The sequence below is a fragment of the Buceros rhinoceros genome, unplaced genomic scaffold, assembly GCF_000710305.1.
Source record: "Buceros rhinoceros silvestris isolate BGI_N320 unplaced genomic scaffold, ASM71030v1 scaffold40678, whole genome shotgun sequence".
Classification (NCBI taxonomy): Eukaryota; Metazoa; Chordata; class Aves; order Bucerotiformes; family Bucerotidae; genus Buceros; species Buceros rhinoceros.
This window is the reverse complement of record NW_010427015.1, coordinates 4522-23471: the sequence shown is the minus strand read 5'-3', so window position 1 is coordinate 23471 and position 18950 is coordinate 4522. Positions and strand designations below refer to the sequence as shown.

Sequence of the window (18950 nt, the reverse complement as noted above, 5' to 3'; positions counted from 1 at the left end):
TAGCCAAGCTTTTCTCGGGCAGTTCTCTCTCGTACAGCTGCAGCATCGGGAGCAAACTGTACTGCGCTTAGTGGTACCACCCCTGTGGTGTGGGTTAGGAACACGAGAGACACATGCCTCCAGAGTGAGAGCTTGAAGGTGATGCCAGGCGCTGAGTAAGGGTTGTGTGGCTGATGGCAATAGAATGTTACAAAGTTTAAGAATAAATCTGCGGGGGTTACAGTTCCAGGTCTGTAAATGCGGGGATCATAAGCAAAAAAACCTTGAACTGCTTGTCACTTCCTGATGCTAATGTTAACCTAATTTTAGAAGATTTCTGAGTTGGCAAAGCTTTTTCTAGTAACAGATCTGTGGTATAATGAACACATTTTCTTCAGGTACATTTTGGCCCCAGGCCTTAACAGCCGTGGAGATAAGAATTAGCATTTTGAACCTCATGTTCTGTGAGTAATGTTTCAGACTTGAGGGCAGATGTCTTCATCTGCCGTTCCTGAGGTGTGTTAGGAGCTGTGTGTCAGTCACGCTGTCATGCCCAGGCGCATTGCATGCTTGACCCGGAGCTGACAGGGCTGAATAACCAACGGTCTGTAATTAATTAGAGATAATATGGGAGCGGTGAGGAGGTGGTAGTGTGCCTCTGTTTGAAAACCACCCTCATCTGCCTCTGCTGCCTGAGTTTGGGGTTTGTTTCACAGGAAGGCGGTCAGCTTTCCCAGCATCACTTCTGGAGAAAAACATTTGTTATCTTTTTTTTTTCCCAACACAAAATAGTTAAACTTTGCTTTTGGCAACCAACGAAATGTTGACACATGCAGCTCTTCCTGCCCGGCAGAGAGAGGGTAGGCAGTCCTGTTCCCAGGGGGTGGGATCCCAGTGCCACCATATGTTCGTTGGGGGAAGGACGGAGGAAGGATTTTCCCGTCATTTTCTCTCCTCCTGTTGGGCAGTTGGTACTTGGAGGCTGTTCATCTCTTACGTTCTGTTTACACCTCGGATCTTGCTCTTGGCGACTGTAGCAGCAGTAATATATAATCAGGAACTTGTTTTATATGAGGAGGTGATTTATTCCTGGAAGTATAAGTAGAGACGTGTGCTTTGTTCTGATTTCCCCCCACTTCCAGTCCCCATTACGTCAGGAGACTTTCCAGATCTTGCCTTTTCATGGAGGTGCAAGTCTACATGTAATATCAAGCTCCGTGTAGCAAAGCTGACACATCTACAGCAATAATGCCAGTGTTTTCCTGCACGGATTCTCAGTTTGGAGAGGGGAGAGGGTGCTGGATTTGGGTTTGTGGTGATTCTGGTGCACTTGGTGGGTTTAGGTGGTATGTTTAAGAAATCTTGCAGAGAGATATGTATTTCTTTGGAGGAAAGAAGAGCTTTCCTTTCCACACAGCACAAACGGAAACATTTTTCTTTAGTGTTGATAAAGCACTTCAATTCTGTAACCCAAGGGAAAAAAACAGAGCAGATATCTTTTGAAAGTAACTACTTAAATGCATTATTCTGTGTAGATCTTGTGTTAGCTTTGGAGTAAACTCAGAGTGGTTCCTTACTGGGATGGGCAAAGCTGTTATGGGGATTCATCATGAGCAGCGTGCCCAAGCAGCCGAGAAGGCCAGTGGCATCGTGGCTTGTATCAGCACTAGTGCGGGCAGCAGGAGGAGGGCAGTGATTGCCCCCCTGTACTCGGCACTGGTGAGGCCACACCTTGAGTGCTGTGTCCAGTTTTGTCCCCTCACTTCAAGGTGCTGGAGCGGGTTCAGAGAAGGGCAACGAAACTAGTGAAGGGTTTGGAGAACTTGTCTGATGAGGAGTGGCTGAGGGAGCTGGGAATGTTTAGTCTGGAGAAGAGGAGGCTGAGGGGAGACCTTATCGCTCTCTACAGCTACCTGAAAGGAGGTTGTGGGGAGGTGGGGGTCGGTCTCTTCTCCCATGTTATGAATGACAGGATGAGAGGGAATGGCCTTAAGTTGCATCAGGGGAAATTTAGGTTGGATATCAGGAAAAATTTCAGTTATTATATTTTGTGTCCTGGGAAGACCCACTGGCCATCTAGGTTGCTTGAGAAATAGTTTTCTAATTTTTGAATTTTTTGACCTGTCAGAGCTGGTATTCTGAAATAGTTAAAAGAACTATACAGTACATTTGTTGGAATGCACAGAGGGTTTGAACTGGTGTTGCCCAAAAACCATATTAATTGGAGGGGAAAAAAAAGTTCTGTTAGGTAAGAGAGTCATTGACCTGAGTGTTTAGTTAGATATGGCATTATTGTGTTAAAATTCTTCTGTTGTAAGACTACAAATGTGGTGGGTCAGTAATTATTTGAGTTAAAGGTATTTAAGCATGTGCCACGAGAAAATAAATAGAGTGGATGTCTGGTCTAGAGCATCGTGAGAAGATGGGGTGAGGCTTGGTCAGCATTAAAGAGATTCAGCTTATGAAATCAAACTGGATAAATGTGGGAGAAAACAGTGGGCCTTCATGGCAGGAAGTATCTGCCGTTAGGAAATCTTGGTTACAGCACGCTGTGTAGCACTGGTACGGTGGGGGCAGGCTTTGCTGGGAGGTGTCCAGTCTGGCAAAGAACCGGAATGGATGGAACTCCACTAGTTGTGATTCTAACAACTTCAGTTCCTGGAGGTGGTGTGACATCCATCAGAGTAGTTAATGTGTGTAATTTTCTTTGCTTGCAGTGAAGGTGAACGACCAAGCCAAAATGAAAAAAGAAAAGAGAAAAGTGTCAAAAGAGGAGGAAACCGCTTTGAGCCATACGCTAATCCTGCTAAAAGATACCGAGCTTTTATTACAAATATTCCGTTTGATGTGAAGTGGCAGTCTCTGAAAGACCTGGTCAAAGAGAAAGGTAATGTACAACTCAGGTGGCCAAGTGATGTCTGTCATCTTACTTGTGGCTGACTTTGTGTGTAAGCTTAAGAGTTGAAGTTGTGGGTGCACTTAGTGACAGGAGCTTTGTAAAAGGTCCTTCTTGAAGCCTTTCTGGGTGTTGCAGATCATCTGCTCCCTGGCAGCCTTCCAGGTGGCTAGTTCTTTGTAGGCGTGTTGGTATATAGTGCTTCATCGGAGACTTAAACGAGTATTTTTCTTAGGGGGGGAGAAATGAGGCTTTTATCAGATTTTAGCCTTGACATTGAACAAAACTTTCTGAAGCATTTGAATGTCTTTTGGGTTACAAAGGTAGTAATTTACTGCTGATCTGGTGTGCGTATCTATAGCTGTGTCCCAGCCGTCGTAGTGATTTGTGCGTAGGTGAAGATCCATACTGCTGCTTGAGAGCAGTCAAATGTATTTAAGGGTGACCTGCACAAAAGAAAAATTGGGTTTGTGCTTTGGCATGGGCTGCAACACAGCTTGGGCTTCAGAAATCATGTTCCGGCTGTTTCCCCCTATTCTTTACTTCCATTTAACTGTCCTGTGCGAGTGGGAGCCGCCTTAGTTTGTTGACTGTAGCATCTCCATCTCTTGAAGAAGATGAAGTTGAGCTGGCTACTCTCAGGTGGTGACAAGTCTAAATGTTAAGAGTTATTTCTTTAAGCTGATGCCCAGCTTACTAGTTTTAAAGTCACCTTGGAAATGCAGTGGAGCGGCGAGAAAATACTTGGCTTCTCCATCATCAGGATGTCTCAAAAACCAGTTAAAAGTAACTAATGCAACCGTTCCTCTTGTGGGTCACTTCTAAAATACATCGCATCAGTCATAAATGTCTCGCAAAATCGTGATCAGTGTTCATTTCTGTTTGAACTAGGGAAGGAAAGATAGTTCATGTGTTCAGAGGGTGTGGCCTAATGAATGGGAAAATTTATTTCTACAGGGTTTTAAAATGTTTGTCTGTGGAGGCAAAACGGAATCGAGTCTGCGTAATGAAGTTCAGGACTATAAATCCTGGGAAGCTTCCATAATTAGAGGCTGTGAAATGCAGGTGCTCGAGACGCAGCAGTAGCTTTCTGTAAGACGAAGAATTACAGTCTGACAGACTGCTTTAACAGGCCCTAATTATGAACGGTCCCTTGCCTGAAACTCTGCTTTCCCTTTGCTACACAAGGTCCATTGGTTAAGAGGCGTATCTGTATGTGTAGATGTCTAATTTTAAGTACTATGTTGAATTCCGTTCCAAGTGTCTTGTGGTTTCTCTCCAGTTCACGTGGATGGAAAAGTCCGATGTGAGATTGTTTCCTGCCTTGCTGTTCAGCTGCTCATTCCAGCAGATACTCCTAGGGGAACATTGAACCCTCTCCGTTCTGTCTGCAGGGCTTGTTATGCTAAACATGGAGAAGCATTGTTCGTGGTTTTTGGGACTGCTCGTTAAAATCCAGCAGTTTAGATTTGCTGTGTAGTTGCGATTCATTCTAATTAGTCATCGACTTCTACCAAATTGGTGCTCTCGTGCTCTGCTTGAACTCGCTCAGTCGGTGCTTCTCGATACAAGGCATAGTAGTTCCAAGAACCAGGAATGTGACTGTGGCAAAATCTAAACGTTAGAATTCTTGGTTTGTAAGAGTAAGAATTACAGGCCAAATGCTCAAGGTTTTGGGAGCATGTGAACCAGATCTGTACATAAAGGGTAACCATAGGCGGTCCATGACTGCTCCATCGCTTGGCAGTCGGGAAGACTTAAGCTGTTAGCAGCAGGTTGCTGAACGTAGGAGGAGGTCACCTCCATCGGCTGGTTTGTGGCAGTAAGTATGGGTTAGGAGACACGAGCTTTGAGGTCTGCTCATGTTTCTGCAACCTGGTTTCTTCAGACGCGTACAGTCTTCTAAAGGTGACATCTCTCACGAGTAATGCCTTGGTTTGGGCATTGCAGTGTATCTGTTGGTGAAACTCAATTACAGGTATGCAGTATGACACAGTTATTAATGACATTCCAAAATGTTCTTGTTTGAAACTCCCTTGTTTTGGCTGTCAAACCCAAGGTTCTACTAAACCGACGTGATCAGTGTTGATAACTGGCAACTGGTGAAGGGCTTCAGGAGGAGAGTGAGGCAGCAGTTCTCAGCATATGCGGGGAGTCTAAACGTAAACACGATCGAATCCTGATAGCTGTCTTAATCTGTCCCCAACAAATGGCTCCGTCTTGGGCAGAAGGACAGTCATGCTTCATGGCAGCTGACAGCAGCGAGGTGATACAATTTAAAAGAATTTGAGATGTTTATTGATTCTTTTAGGAAATACAGAATTTTGTATTTTAAACCATTTTCCTGACCAAAGTAGCATGATGGTGTACAGCACAAGGTGAAAGCTTAGCTGTAACGCAGGTAACAGTTAGGTTCTGCTCTGCTGCAGAGCTGGGAGCAGTTCAGTCAAGGCCACGCTCGTGTCACATTCAAAGACTCCAGGACACCCCGGGGACTGTTTGTGGTAGCGTGGCTGTGCCCATGCTGATGTAAGGCCGAGCTGTGGCATGGGGCAGGTGTCGTACCTCTTACTGTTCCTCCCCTGTTCACATGGCCAGGTTTGAAAAGCAGCCACAAGGTTTTCCCAGCTCAAACTGTCTGAAGAGCAGCAGCTGCAAGACTTCATATGCTGCCGCCTTTCTTGCTCCACCTCCAGAAAGTTTTGGAGCCTTCGTGACCTCCTGAAGAGGTACCTCATGCTGCTGTACTTGATTCCAGATGGTAGTTGAGCAGTTTTGTTACTGGAGAGTCCCCTGGGTTCTGGTGCCCCAAATTCTGTCGCAGTGTTCTTGCAGACTGGTTTTAGGTGGGCAAAGAGAAAAGGGAGAATAAGCAATGTGGAACTGCTGTTCCACATCTGACTGGTTCCCCCTTACTTTAGCCGATGCACTAATGCGTTTTCCTTGGCCTTGCTCATTTTTTCAAGGAGGAACTGTCCTTCCCCGCTGGCTGTGATGAGTTTTTTCACTCCTCCTTTCATGCTTCGGCTGTTGAAGAGCCAAAATTACCCATTTCTCTCTCTTTTTTTTTTTTTTTCCCCAGGGTTCTCTCACGAAGAGGTGATGTTTCCCTTCCTCTACTGTAAAACAATAGCTTGCGAACTCGCCTCTGTCTCTGCTTTGGGAAGAGTGTTTTCCTCTTGCGTTTTTAACTAGAGCTTTGTACATTTATCAAGTGTGTTTCTCTCCTCTCTCCCAGGCCCAAGATCCCCACCTAACTCTTTTGGTGTTGCTTGCCAGGAGCTTTAAACTGTAAATGAAGGAGCCATGACAAATTCTGACTTGCCTTGCCTTGGCAGTGTCAGGCTTTTGCTGGCAGGGTCCTCTTGAATTGGTCACATCACTTGTAATTCTTTACTTCAGAAGATGATGGGACATCCACAGATTTTGATAATGTCTAGAGAGTCTTTGTTCTCTATTTAGTATTTCCTTTTGACCCTCCAAGCCAAAGAAATAACTGATACAAAGCAGTTCCCCCTTGACAGTTCCTGTGCTCCTCCTCTTGCTGAGACTTGCCTCTCTGCACCTTTCATGCCTTTCAGAGCTGCTCGGCTTGTCATTAATTATTAAAATCTTATTGCCCAACTTTAGAATCTTCAAAGTCGATGTCTGCATCTGAGCTAGTTACCCAGTTACTTCCCAGACGTGTCTTTAGGGCTGGGAGAGTCTGTGTGAGCCATGCCTCAGGTCACCACGTGGACAGACTTACCTGAGCTTCCTGAACAGGCATCAGTGTCTGAATCCTGTTAGACCAACCCGCCTTGAACAGCTTAATTTTCTCTGCAGTTAAACTTTGGGAAGTGAATGTAAAGTTTGAGGCGGGGAAAAAATAATACTGTAGTAAGTCACCCTTTGGTTTGTATTTCTAGTTATTGCAGGGATTTCTGCTTCAGTCTCTTGTTGCAGGAAATGCTGAGTTTCTGAACTTTCTCAAGTGTGAGGTTTAAAAAATAAACCAGTGATCTGCCCTAAGTCTTAAAGACACCATGGGGAACACGTTCGTTCATTACACTTGCATGGACTTAGAGCAGGTGTTCTCTGCAAGTTTTGCCTCCCTTTGGAGCCTACACTGGTAATAATCTTGAGTTCCTTTAGTAACAGTCTAGAATAAATTTCTTCACTTGTGGCTGATAGAAGCCGACTGTCCTGTAGCAGGAGGAGAACCTGCCTGGATCACAGTGTGTTTCTTTTGCCCACTGAAGCGGGCTGAGTGTGTGGCTATCTGCCCTCCCAGGGATAAGTGCCTGTGCACTAGCGCAGGCTGCCCTTGGCTGCTGTCGCTGCTTTATCCCACTGCCTGATGGTCCCACAGGCTGTGGTTTGGGATCTAGAACAAAGCCAAATAAAATAGGACCCAGCGCAGGTTCTTAAAAGTTTCCTTTGCCAGCCCCAAATAATAGTGTCCTGGAAGAAGTGTCATGTTTAATCGTCTTGCATGATTTTCAAGTGAAAAAAGCACATCTTTATTGCAGTTGCTCTGTACTTTGGTCTTGGTGCTTGGATACTGTTGTTCCCTTCCCTCTGCTTTTTTAAAACTGGGCTACTCAGGAAGTTCAGATTGCCTTTGAAGGAAAACAGCTACTTCAAGCTGTATATTGAGTTATTAATATTGGTGTCTCTAAAGCTTGACTGTGAAGTACTGAGCAAAATTGGCACATACTGGATTTTTCTAAATGGCTGTGAGAGACTCCTGGAAATCTTGTGGTTCAGTGGTCAGAGATCGGTTAAAAAGAGTAAATGTTAAGTCATGTTTAATATGTTCCCTTCAAGCTTGGCAAACTTCTTTGGAAGTGTTTGTGTGGCTCGGAAGTAAGATGTAGCTGAATCAGTGGTTGGGAGAGGAGAGCCCTCAATCCTGGGGCTTCTTTGTGGTACCAGGAGCAAAGCCAGACTTCAGGCCTCTGTGACACGGAGTGGTTCGGTCCTGTAGGTAACCTGGGGATTCGGTGTCTTCCTCTATAAATTGTCGATTCACATTTGCATTCTTGATCCCAGTTTGGTTGGACTGGCTGCTGCCATTGATGGATGGCTTCAGAATGGCTTGGTGGTGCAGGACTGGCTGCTTGGCCACCATGTGCCACCCCACACGAGTCCAGGAGGGCTGGACAGTCCCTTCCTCTCCACAGAAAGAATTCCACGTGCACTATGTGAGCTCACACTGTGCATGTTACGGGGTGGAATTCCTTTTGTTAAGGTTTATTTCAAGAAGCGTTGTTTAGCCACTGAAGCTGTGGGTAGTAATCAAAGGCTGTGATCTGCCCTGTCCCTTTCAAAGGGACTTGCTGGTGTGCCTCTCCCAGGCTCAGACACCATCCTCAAAAACACGGATGGAGCCGAGTTGGTGTGTTCTGTCTGGCTAATGCTTCTGTGGCTGGAACACTGAGATCACCAAATTATTTCTTTAAATAAGAAATGGAGATAAAAAGAAATCAGTAGTGATTTCATTAAGCATTGCTTTCCTTCCAGCATTGAGAAGGACCTTTCAGGATGTTCATTTTGCATAATGAGACGAGGTGTCCTATAAACTGGTCCTGTGGGAGCTCAGGCTGACCACCTCTTCCTCATGCTGTCCCTTGCCAAGATTCGACCCAGATGTCAGATGCCGGCTCCTGGCTCAGAACATGCTCTTGATCCCCAGACCAGGTCGTGCTTCTCACAACGACTGCTCCCCACCTTTCAGATAACACACCTTGGAGTCCTCCTGTCCTACACTTGAAAACCAGAACTTCTAAAACCAGAAAGAAAAAGTGAAAAATGGTGGGTTTTGGATGATTCTTCTGTATGCCATCACTTCAAAGGCAGCAGCCATTTCGGTAGTTGTATTCCGGAGGTACACGTTATGGTTATGTGGTCTTGAAAAGGCAATCCTGATCTTGTGAGGAGAGGTGCAGGTGCAGTTTTCCAGCGTGTTTTGCCTTCTGCTGTAGACGGCAGCAAACAGCAAACATGATAAGCTGTTTAATACTACTTATTTGAGCTAAAATTGGTCTTTATTATAGCTTAACAAACTGCTGAAATAAATAGTAGGCAGTGAGTGATCTCTTGGTTCAGTCTGCCTCCCTTTTTGGAACTTGAAATCCAGAGAAAAGCAAATATTTGTTGAAGTTCTGGACTACAGAGACACGGTTGTGTAATACGTGAAGTGAAGGAATCTTGTTCGTGCAGACTCTCCCATGGATTCGGATTGCCTCGAGTAATGAGTGGGATCTAAAGACCAAGGAATCTGATCTGGTGGAAATAGCTGGCATTCGAAGTGGAGGAAAATCAAGAACATATTTAAGTGCTTTAAGACTTTACTGCATACCTGTAATTGTCCAGTTTTGTGGTCTAGAGAACATGGAGTGTTTCTGGGCTTTCTTATAAGGCAGAGGCTCCATACACGGTTGTTGATTGTTCTAAATTCCCATTGTTTTCTTGGCTTTTCTCCCTTGGTATATGTGTCGTCTGGAATCTGATTTGTAGTTGGTGAGGTAACATACGTGGAGCTCTTAATGGACGCTGAAGGAAAGTCAAGGGTAAGTGTCTGAGAGATTTCTTCTGTGGATTTTCTACATGACAAATGTAACTGTATGGTGGCGTGGAACGAAGCGAAGTCAGGAAGGTAGAGAGTGTCTATGCTTAGTGGCTATAACAGGATTGCTTAAAGCTTCTTCTGGGGCGGGGAGGAGGTGGGATGGGGCCTTGTAAGCAGCGTTAGGGTGGTCTTCCACTGTGTTCAGTTGGCGTTGGCTGTTTGAATGACCCAGGGACCCTAGCAGCATGTAGAGTGGTACGGAATATTAAATCCTTGTGCTTTGGAAAACTTCACTGTAGTGGTTTGCTGAATTTGTAAGGCCAGTGTGCAAAAGCAGGTTCTGTAAACTATACCTCCTGTGCCAGTAAACAGTCCTAAACGGAAACGTATATTGCCTTCAGAGGTAGCCAGGTCCTTTAGTCCAGCGACAGTATTTCATAGGGAGGAAAGAGCACTGAAGGATATGGATTCAGGGTGAGAGAATATGGTGAGGGTTTTGCTGTATGACAGAGAAGAGCAGGTCACATGAAGCGTGTGGTATTTTTCTTGGAGAGTCGGGACTTAGTTCTGTTTGTTACAACTTCAGAACATACAGTTTAATGCTGTTAACGCCTAAGAGATTATATCTTACGGAATTCAGGTATTGAAGGCTTTATTGGGTAAGGCTACGTTTATTTTCACTATTAGGGCTAACTAATGTGATTTGACTTTAAAAAGAAAATTTTTTGGTGTGTTTTGTGCTTTTACTTACTTTATTTCTTCTTTCTTCCCTCCTCTCCTCCCTGTTACTCGCCTGTGAAACCATCTCGTCAGGGATGCGCGTAAGTTCACTTCTGAATTTATAGCAAGAAATGAGGAAACTCTTAAAAAATAAGCAATGTTCTTAGCTGTCTTGTATCCCCACAGTGTTGTTGAATTCAAGATGGAAGAAAGCATGAAAAAGGCTGCAGAGGTTTTGAACAAGCATAGTCTTGGTGGAAGACCATTGAAAGTGAAAGAAGTAAGACGTGCATCTGTTCTTTCAGTATGTTGAATCTGAAGGTGAAGGGGTAGTTCTTGGTTGTGATTTATGGCTGACTCACTTGCAGATAAGGATAACTGACAAAAAGCAGGACTTGTCAAATAGGATTAAAAAAGATGAACAGGCTTTTTTTCCACCATCAGCACATACTGCTGGGCTTGAGTTTGAATGGGATTATCGCGACTAAATGTAATTTAAAGGGGAGATGCTGATGGCAGCAGTGCAGCGCTCAGACAAAGCCAGTGTTTGGCTTTGACTGCAGGAATATCTTCTTGTTTAGTGATGTAAAAAACCCTGCCCAAGTATTACCTGTTCCTGACTGCCTTCCCTTTTAATTCTGCATCCTAACAAATGTATGGTACAGACAATTTCCTAGAAGCAGCTGGTTTCTATAATGCCTCAAAGATCTAATTCCATTGTAATGGCTCTGCTGTTGTCAACCAGCTATTGTTCAGCTCTACCGGGAGTTAATCTTCACCACTGATGAGTTTAAAGTTTTATTCCAGCAGTTTGGAAGCCGTAGCTATGTTGAAGGTTCAGTTAACAAAAATAATCAGGGACTTACTGACTCTTGGCCTTAGGGGGTGTGAGCTGTGTTCTTGGCTAAGCAGGCTTCATGTTCTCTTGTGCCCTGCCCACTTAATGGTGGGGGGAAAGATGTCTGCATGAGTATGAGATAGAGGGTGTGTGGGGAGGGTCCACCCTTGGTAACCCACTTCCGGAGCGCTTGGGAAGGGGGATGAGGACAGCAAGTGGCTGGATGAATTGTCTCCGACTGGATGATTTTGTGAGTAATGAATTCTGGGGGCAGCACCCTGCTTCTGGTTGAACACCATTGACCTCTCACTACCCTTTAAAGGGAAGAAGAGGTGAGATGGAAGGTTAGAAAAACATAGCTGTACTGGAAGTCATCGGACACTGACTTCTCTAAGAGGCCCTTGGAAAAAAAAGCTGGTGAGAGTGGGCCACATCTGGGTCAGTGTTGCTGTTCGTGCAGCTAGTGCTGGAGGGCAGGTGGCCCCTTGGTATCAGTCCATGAGAAGAGATGGCTATAATTTGCCCAGCTCTCCATGAAACCTTTCTGCCAGCATGACACAGAACAGAAATGGTACTTCAAATTGGTGAAGAATCATTTTACCAGTATTAGGGACTTTAGCAACACTTAGCCCAGCCAGGTGCCCCAGTCCGGCTGTGTGGATGGATTAAATTATTGTAGCTGACCATCAGCAACGGTTTTGCCCACTGTCCGGTACGTACTTCCCCGTGTTGGCTGTCTCACTGCTGATGAGCATGAAGGCCTTAAAGTGACATCATAAAAATACTGTGGCAGAATAGGGAAAGCTCTTTGCCTGCTCAGGAGGCTTTAGTCTGTGTGACAACCACTCCTGGCTTTCTATTGGAGCCCGTCTGGTTTGAGGCAGTACCCTATTTTAACAGTGAAATAGGGCATTTAAATCAAAGTGACTTCACTTGAATGTGTTCTCCACCTCAGACTGCTCTCATTTTCTGTAGCTGAAACAATCACCTTTCTCCTGTTTTCAAAATGTGCTATTGTTTAGTCTTCAAATTCGGATTGAGATGAAAATTAACTCAAATAGCTTTTATTTTTAAAGCATCTGTATTTCTGACTGATTAATTCTATTTGACATTTCACTCTCTTCAGCAGTCTTGCAGTGCTGTTGCATTTTGCTCACTGAATACGGCGTGACGTTTCCAACCTAAGTCACAGAAGTTCACCTCGTATTGTGAAGGTGCTTACGTTCACTTTCACTCTAAAGTGAAGTGACAAGAATTAATATTATTTCCTTCCTTGAATTCTTCATCCAATGTTCATGTTCTCTGGCATGTCCTAAAATCCTGAGGTTAAGCAGCAATAGGGGGATACATTGAAAGGGTTTGTTTTGGGTTAGGAAGCCAGTGTGGGGGTTAAAAGAAAGCATTGCCCAACCCCGTCTTCTGGAAATTTTACACACTATATATCGTCTTGTAAAGAAATCCAAGTGCAAGGTGAATAACTGTTGTGATGTTTTGAAGATGCCAGGAGTTAGTTGACATTTGCCTTCCAAAACCTCTCCAATGCCATTCTGGGTTTATCAGTCTTTGGAGCAGATGTAGCTGTGAGGTTTAGTGTTGGTATTGAGTAATTGATAAACGCTTTCAGGAATAACTTGCTAACTTGAAGGGTGCTGGCACATTGACTGAAAGAAAATAAATTGCTGGATTTGAAGTAGTTGGCTGGGGATCTGTTTGGAGCAGGTAGTCCTGTATAAAGGGAAAGCCCCTCTTGTCTTGACTGATTCATGCCCCCGATCCCCACGTGTTTGGAGCCCGGAGGAAGCTGAGCGTGGTGCTTGTGTTGTTGCAGGATCCCGATGGTGAGCACGCCCGCAGAGCGATGCAGAAGGTCATGGCAGCTGCTGGTGGAATGGGTATCGGGCCAGGCCCAGGCGGCCCTGGCATGATCAACATCCCGCCCAGTATCCTGAACAATCCCAACATACCAAATGAGATCATTCACGCCCTACAGGCCGGGAGACTTGGGAGCACTGTCTTCGTGGCAAATGTAAGTGCTGTGTGACCCGCGGACAGAATATCTGGGTCTGATCTGAGATGAGTGTAATGAGTTAGAAGAAAAGCCTTAGACCATCCGTCCCAGTGAAACTGAGGAGTAACATATTCTGTGGTTAGTCTCGTGGAGCCTCTGTGCTAGTGAAGCTGTAAATTAAGATGTACCCTGTATGTTACAGTGTCTGTTAATTTGTGGTTTTGAACAATGCCAAAAACGTTGCATTAAGCTCTGGAGCATTCTTTATGCTATTTAAATTGTATCCTGTCTCCATGAAGAGTCTTAGTTTCTTAAGGTCACTGATATCAGGAAAGAAAACACAAGAAATCTAAAGCTGTTTTTTGATGGAATTCTTTCTCATGCTTCCAATATCACTTGTCTTCCAGCTGGATTACAAGGTTGGTTGGAAGAAGCTGAAGGAAGTGTTCAGCATGGCTGGTGTGGTGGTTCGGGCAGACATCCTGGAAGATAAGGATGGCAAAAGTCGTGGGATCGGCACCGTCACTTTTGAGCAAGCGATAGAGGCTGTACAGGCTATATGTATCCTTGCAGAGTAACGACGCTAAACACTAGGCAAACAGCTTGGTGAACAAAGCAGGGCGAACATATGAGTTGGGATGTTACAGGTGAGGATGTTGCCTTGTCACGGAAAGTCAAGCCACTGCAGTGGATGGAAGACGTGAGGAAAACTGAAAAAGTCCGTCTTGAAAAAATTGTGGTTTGCTCAGAATCGTTAATGAGGTGGAGTCTTTTTCCCGTGTGGGTATATGTGTTGCTAGCCCAAATAGTAAATTTCTGTCTCTGGGTTGTGGCTAGTATTTAAAATGCAATTTCTGAGCGAAGATTTGTCTTAAATCCCTGTGGCAGCGTTGAAGAAGGATGTGACAAATCCATGTTCCTCTGCTCCCCCTACTCCTACGTAGTGCAAGCCATGCTCTGCTACATTGCAGTCTACAAAAACCAACCCAAACAGCAGCAAACTACAGATCCCGCTGTGTGCGTGATCTCTCGGTTTGTGGCCATGGTATGGAAAGAGGAAAGTATTCCTCTCTTTCCCCTCCCAAAGCTTCTGTTTGAGCGTTAATTCCATTCTGCGTGTGCACCTACTAAGTTAAGCTTTGTGGGAACAAAATGGCACAGATTTCACGTGATTGACTCGTGGCATACTTCAAAATTTGGCTTTTGATTTGGGAATCTGGAGAGCTTTTGCATGTTTCCTCCTGTTCTAAATAGCTGGTGTTCCCCTTGAAGCGTGGAAACACCTGAGCTGCTTTGGAGGCACATTTTGAGTGACTCTTCGTGAACCTAATCTTAACCAGAGCAGTATTTTTAACTCATGTTTCAGTTTTTATAAGCCGTTCTTTGAATATGCAGTTCTTTAGATTTCTAAGCTATTTAGTTTTGGAGAAGGCAGAAGGAATTTTGATCCTCCGTGGACGTCAGCTCCAGCAGGACCTGCAGAGGGTGATTTGCTGGCTGCACCCTGCATCAGCACTTAAAGCCTTTAAGACTTGGTGTGGTTCTAGCACTTGAACTATGGTCCTTAATGAAACACTAGCGATGTTTAATGGGCAGTTGCTGTTTGACAGACCGATGCATGTTAAAATGGTAAGCATGTTCAAATTTGCACTGCTTTTGGAACTAGTAGTTGTGCTCCAGGTTTTGGATGACGTTAGGTTTCACGGTTGGGTCAGAATAGGAGGCGTGGAAATGTGTGACTTGCCTAATTCCTAGTGATGTCAACTCACACCATCAGGGAAGGTTAATTCTGATTGTTTAGCTAGAAGACAGTTGTAAGTACAGTGAAGATTGCTTTAGCTCTAGGCTTCTGTGTTTTAATTTAAAGAAAAAAAGGGGCAAGAAATAATTTCTTACCTTTGTCACAACCTTTAATGTATTTCATTGTGTTTAGGATGAACGAGCCTTTCCCAAAGGAGACTTCTTCCCTCCAGAGCGGCCCCAGCAACTTCCTCGTAAGTATCTCCTCCATGACGGAATGCGTTTCATCATGTATTTTGCTATTCGGCAACTGGGGCCTGATCCTAGCCCCAGTAAGACTGGAAAGCTGGGATCCAGATGGTCTGAATAGTATCAAAGGGGGAAACTAAAGAAGCCTGCTCAGTCTTGTCCTTGTTTTGTTCTTTTTTTGGATACTTCTTTCAGCTCAGAGCTAGAAGCTTGTTTTAAAACAGCATCCCATTCACGTTCCGAAGGCTTCAGAGTACCTCAGTTGCAATTCAAAGACCCTGATGCCTTATAAAACTTGTTAATAGTGGGATTTAATCAGTCCATAGAGAAAAACACCATGATGGCAATCGGGGTATCTGATGTCCTTCCTTCAGTTGGAAGGGCTGAATTGAGGACCTGAGAATCTTCCAGGTCTTCAGGATTCTGAAGGGGATCGTACCAAGGGATGGGGAAGAGGGAGCCAGCTCTTCTCAGTGGTTCCCAGTGATGGGGCAGGAACAGTGAGCATGAACTGAAACACAGGAGATTCCATCTGAAGGAAATCTCACGTTTCCTGAAGAGCCCGGGGAATCCCCATCCTTGGAGATATTCAAGAGCTGTGTGGATGTGGGCTGAGTAACTGGCTCTCGGAGACCCTGCCTGAGCCCATGGCATTGGAGCAGGTGGCTTCCAGTGGTCCCTTCCAACCTCAACCATCCTGTGAGAAGAGACCGAAAGTATGGAACAGGAGGAGCCAGTGGCAGGGGGGCACGGGCTTAATTTGTTGAAATACAGCAAAAATGTGAAGAGTGGCTGATAACATAATGCTGTTAACTCAGCCAGGTGCTGTTTTCTTAAGCATGGGAACCGAACCTGTTGTGTGCTGCTAACTTGCACAATTTTAGTGATGGTCAATCAATGCATCCCTTAATTAGCTCAGTTTGGTGTGTATCAAAGCCTTCTCCAGCAGCAGCGTTCCTGCATTTTTTTGCTGCCTTGGCTTTCTGTAACAGTACCACCTCTTCAGGAGAATGTCCTGGGGTTCCAGATTAATTATCTTTGCATAAAATTCACGAAGTACCAGTGGAAGCCGTTTTCTGGGGCGGGGATGAGGTATCGTGTGTTGTTTTAAAACAAGATTCAACGCTTCCTGTGTTTATTATGCTGAGCTGTAAATGAGGGAGTCCTCTTCTCACAGGCAAAGACTGCTGTTAAGCTGCTGTCGGATGTGCAGAGAACTCTTTCCTCCTGGTTAACTCTAAGGAAAACATGAGGGCTTTTTCTTCTTTCTTTGGACTGGGGAATCCGGAATTCATTTGGGTACAGGCAGAGTCAAAGTGATGCCTGGGAACGATGTACTCTGTTTGTTCAGAGAAGAGGCTGGCTGTGTGCTCTCAATTCTATAGGTGGCTAATCCTAACGATAGGTTGAACTCTGTGGTTCAATTCTTACCTACAAGGGAAGAACCTTGGCAAAGGTGGAAATAAGCCATTTGTCAATCAAGGGTGATATTGTGCAAAGGTTAGAAGATCTTTATCCTAAATTGCCCACTCTAATCTCCTTAGATCGAGGAGTCGCACAACATAAGCAGTGTTCTAGCCAGTTATTTTTCAGGAGTCAGCTTAAAACCAACCAACCAAGTTTTCTCAGTAGTAAGATGGAAAAAGAATGATGAGAAAAAAAAATTTGAGCGAGTTTTTAGTATATTTCAAGACACATCTCCTCTGGATTTCCTATACACTTTCATGCTTTAAATACACCCCCCAAAGCGGGGACACAGCAAGCTTTTTGGAGAATGGAAGTCAATTACTTAAGAATAAAACTTGCTGTTTTGTCAAACTATGGAAAGAAGGCTTTTTTGATATCTGAATATTTTCTTCAGATGGTCTTGGTGGTATTGGCATGGGATTAGGACCTGGAGGTCAACCTATTGATGCAAATCATTTAAACAAAGGCATGGGAATGGGCAACATGGGACCTGGAGGTAAGAAGATTACTCCTATGCTTTTGTTTCATGAGAGCTTTAAGCTGTGTAGAAGGTAGATAGTTTGTTTTGCCTACACAAAAAGTTGAAGTGTCTCAGGAGTGTTAAAGCCAATTGAGGTTTTGTTGAGCTAAGTAATGAGCTTGATAATGGAAACTTGAATTTAACCAACTGCTCCATTTTTTTTTTTCACCGTGGTCAAGGCACAGCTCTCATTTTCTGACTCTTGAGCATGAGCAGCAGACACTGCAAATATACATTAAACTTCAAAAACCATCTGTCACTTTTAACACGTATTAGTGGGCTTGCAAATCTTCGTTTAGGACCTGTTTAAATAGCACAAGTTCTAAAGAGCCACCTAAAAAGTAGCACACATTCAGCTTTCAATTTATAAATGCCAATGGGTTTTTCCCCTTTGCTGCTTTATTTTCTGGGAAGGAACGTTGTGATCTACTCAGTTATCCCATGTAAGCTCGGCAGTCCAGGCGGTGGACGCGCTGTACGGTCTCTGTTTCTACAGCCAGGCTAATGGCTGAACTTTTGTAGAGTTACATCTGCTACATAAAGCTTTCTCTTTTATTTTGAGGAATGGGAATGGAAGGCATGGGCTTTGGAATGAATAAAATGGGAGGTAAGCTGCGTTTCTTGACATGTCTATAGCTGGGGCTTTCCAAAAGTCATGCGAATCGAGCTGTGTGTGTCCAGCAGTGCTTTGAAATCGTCACCAATTTACTACTAACTTGTTGCTTTTGGAGCATTAACAAAACTGCTGGAGATGTGTGGGGAAGGGTTAATACCTCAGACAAACTGTGACCAATGTTTTTGTCCTCTGACTGGTTAAAACTGCCCTTTGTTTAGGTGTGACCACATCTAGTGTTGTCAGTCTGTGCTGCAGGGTTGTCTTGGTGCCTGTGGAAGTGGTCTGTGAGAGCAATTGGAGGGGGTGCGGTGTGGCATTAAGTCAAAATGCAGGGCTAAAAAGTCCCTAAAACTGTTTTCTTTCAGGATTGGAAGGTCCTTTTGGCATGGAGAACATTGGTCGCTTCCCAGCCGGGATGAACATGGGCCGAATGAGTGGTAGGCATCATTTTTTGTGTATCCCACTCCTGTTCTCTGGAAGTGTAACACTGGAGACACTCTCTAGACTGGTCATTTTCCTCTTTTACTGGAAAAACTTCAAGCTTGGAGCTGATGTGGTGTCCACAAGACACTTGTGCTGCTGAGCTGCAGAGAACAAGTAATTCGTTGAGGTTGTCTTGAAGGACTAGTTTAGAAAGAGATAAACTGTGTCCACCTGTATTCCCCAACCAGACAGTGCCTCAAATATGTTTGTCCATATTGAGCTGAGTTCCTGCTTTCTGTTGGTGTTTTGGTCTCAAGGAGACGCGATAAAGTGATCAGGAGAACATCATAAACAACTCACTGTGCTGTTAATCTTTAAAAATTGTTCCCGTATTAAAACAGCCTCAGGAGTCGTTTAGTCGCCCTGAAGAACATCTCAAACTTGATCTTTTCAGAGATGGATCGTGCGATGGGTGGAGGATTTGAAAGAGAATTTGGAAGAAATGAAATGGGAATGTCTCGTAGTTTTGGAGAGACCTTGGAGAGAGGGATAGGTGAGTATGCTGAGCGAAGGACTCATGCTGCCTGCTTGTCTTACCAGAGCCATATGTAAAAACCAGGTGTGTTTTGCTACAGCAAAGCAGACTGTTTTATATGTATTTGCTGAGGTAGTTTGGTTTTGCTCAAGCTCCTGAGAGCTGACCAGAAGGCAGGTGGATGCCCTAGTGTCATTTGTGGGGCCGCCTAATGGAATTTCAGATGTGACAGGAGCCTTCTGGCAGCCTCAATGCCCTGCCTTGTGTCTCGAAACTTCATGCTAAACCTCCGTGTATGCGTGTGGCAGAGAGGGTTGTGCATGATGGGTGACCCAGTCCTGGCACTAAAAGAGTCTGGGGCCTAGACGGTGGGGAGGAAAAATACAGCGAAACTTCGCCCCCCCCC

At 44.6% G+C, this 18950-nt stretch overlaps 1 protein-coding gene across 2 annotated transcripts in view; it reads left to right on the top strand.

The window, feature by feature from the left end:
• Positions 1-2700: 2700 nt before the first annotated feature.
• HNRNPM (heterogeneous nuclear ribonucleoprotein M) overlaps positions 2701-18950 on the top strand; it is a 20119-nt gene continuing 3869 nt past the window's right edge. Inside the window, exons 1-12 of one of the 2 annotated variants that reach the window (XM_010141715.1) lie at positions 2701-2866; positions 9377-9429; positions 10242-10249; positions 10335-10428; positions 12815-13012; positions 13402-13555; positions 14574-14623; positions 14928-14988; positions 16845-16946; positions 17533-17577; positions 17952-18023; positions 18464-18562. In XM_010141715.1, the coding sequence (XP_010140017.1) occupies positions 9406-9429; positions 10242-10249; positions 10335-10428; positions 12815-13012; positions 13402-13555; positions 14574-14623; positions 14928-14988; positions 16845-16946; positions 17533-17577; positions 17952-18023; positions 18464-18562 (907 nt within the window). In that variant the 5' untranslated portion in view covers positions 2701-2866; positions 9377-9405. The remainder of the gene's footprint in view (positions 2867-9376; positions 9430-10241; positions 10250-10334; positions 10429-12814; positions 13013-13401; positions 13556-14573; positions 14624-14927; positions 14989-16844; positions 16947-17532; positions 17578-17951; positions 18024-18463; positions 18563-18950) is intronic. The other variant, XM_010141716.1, reaches the window with a different exon arrangement.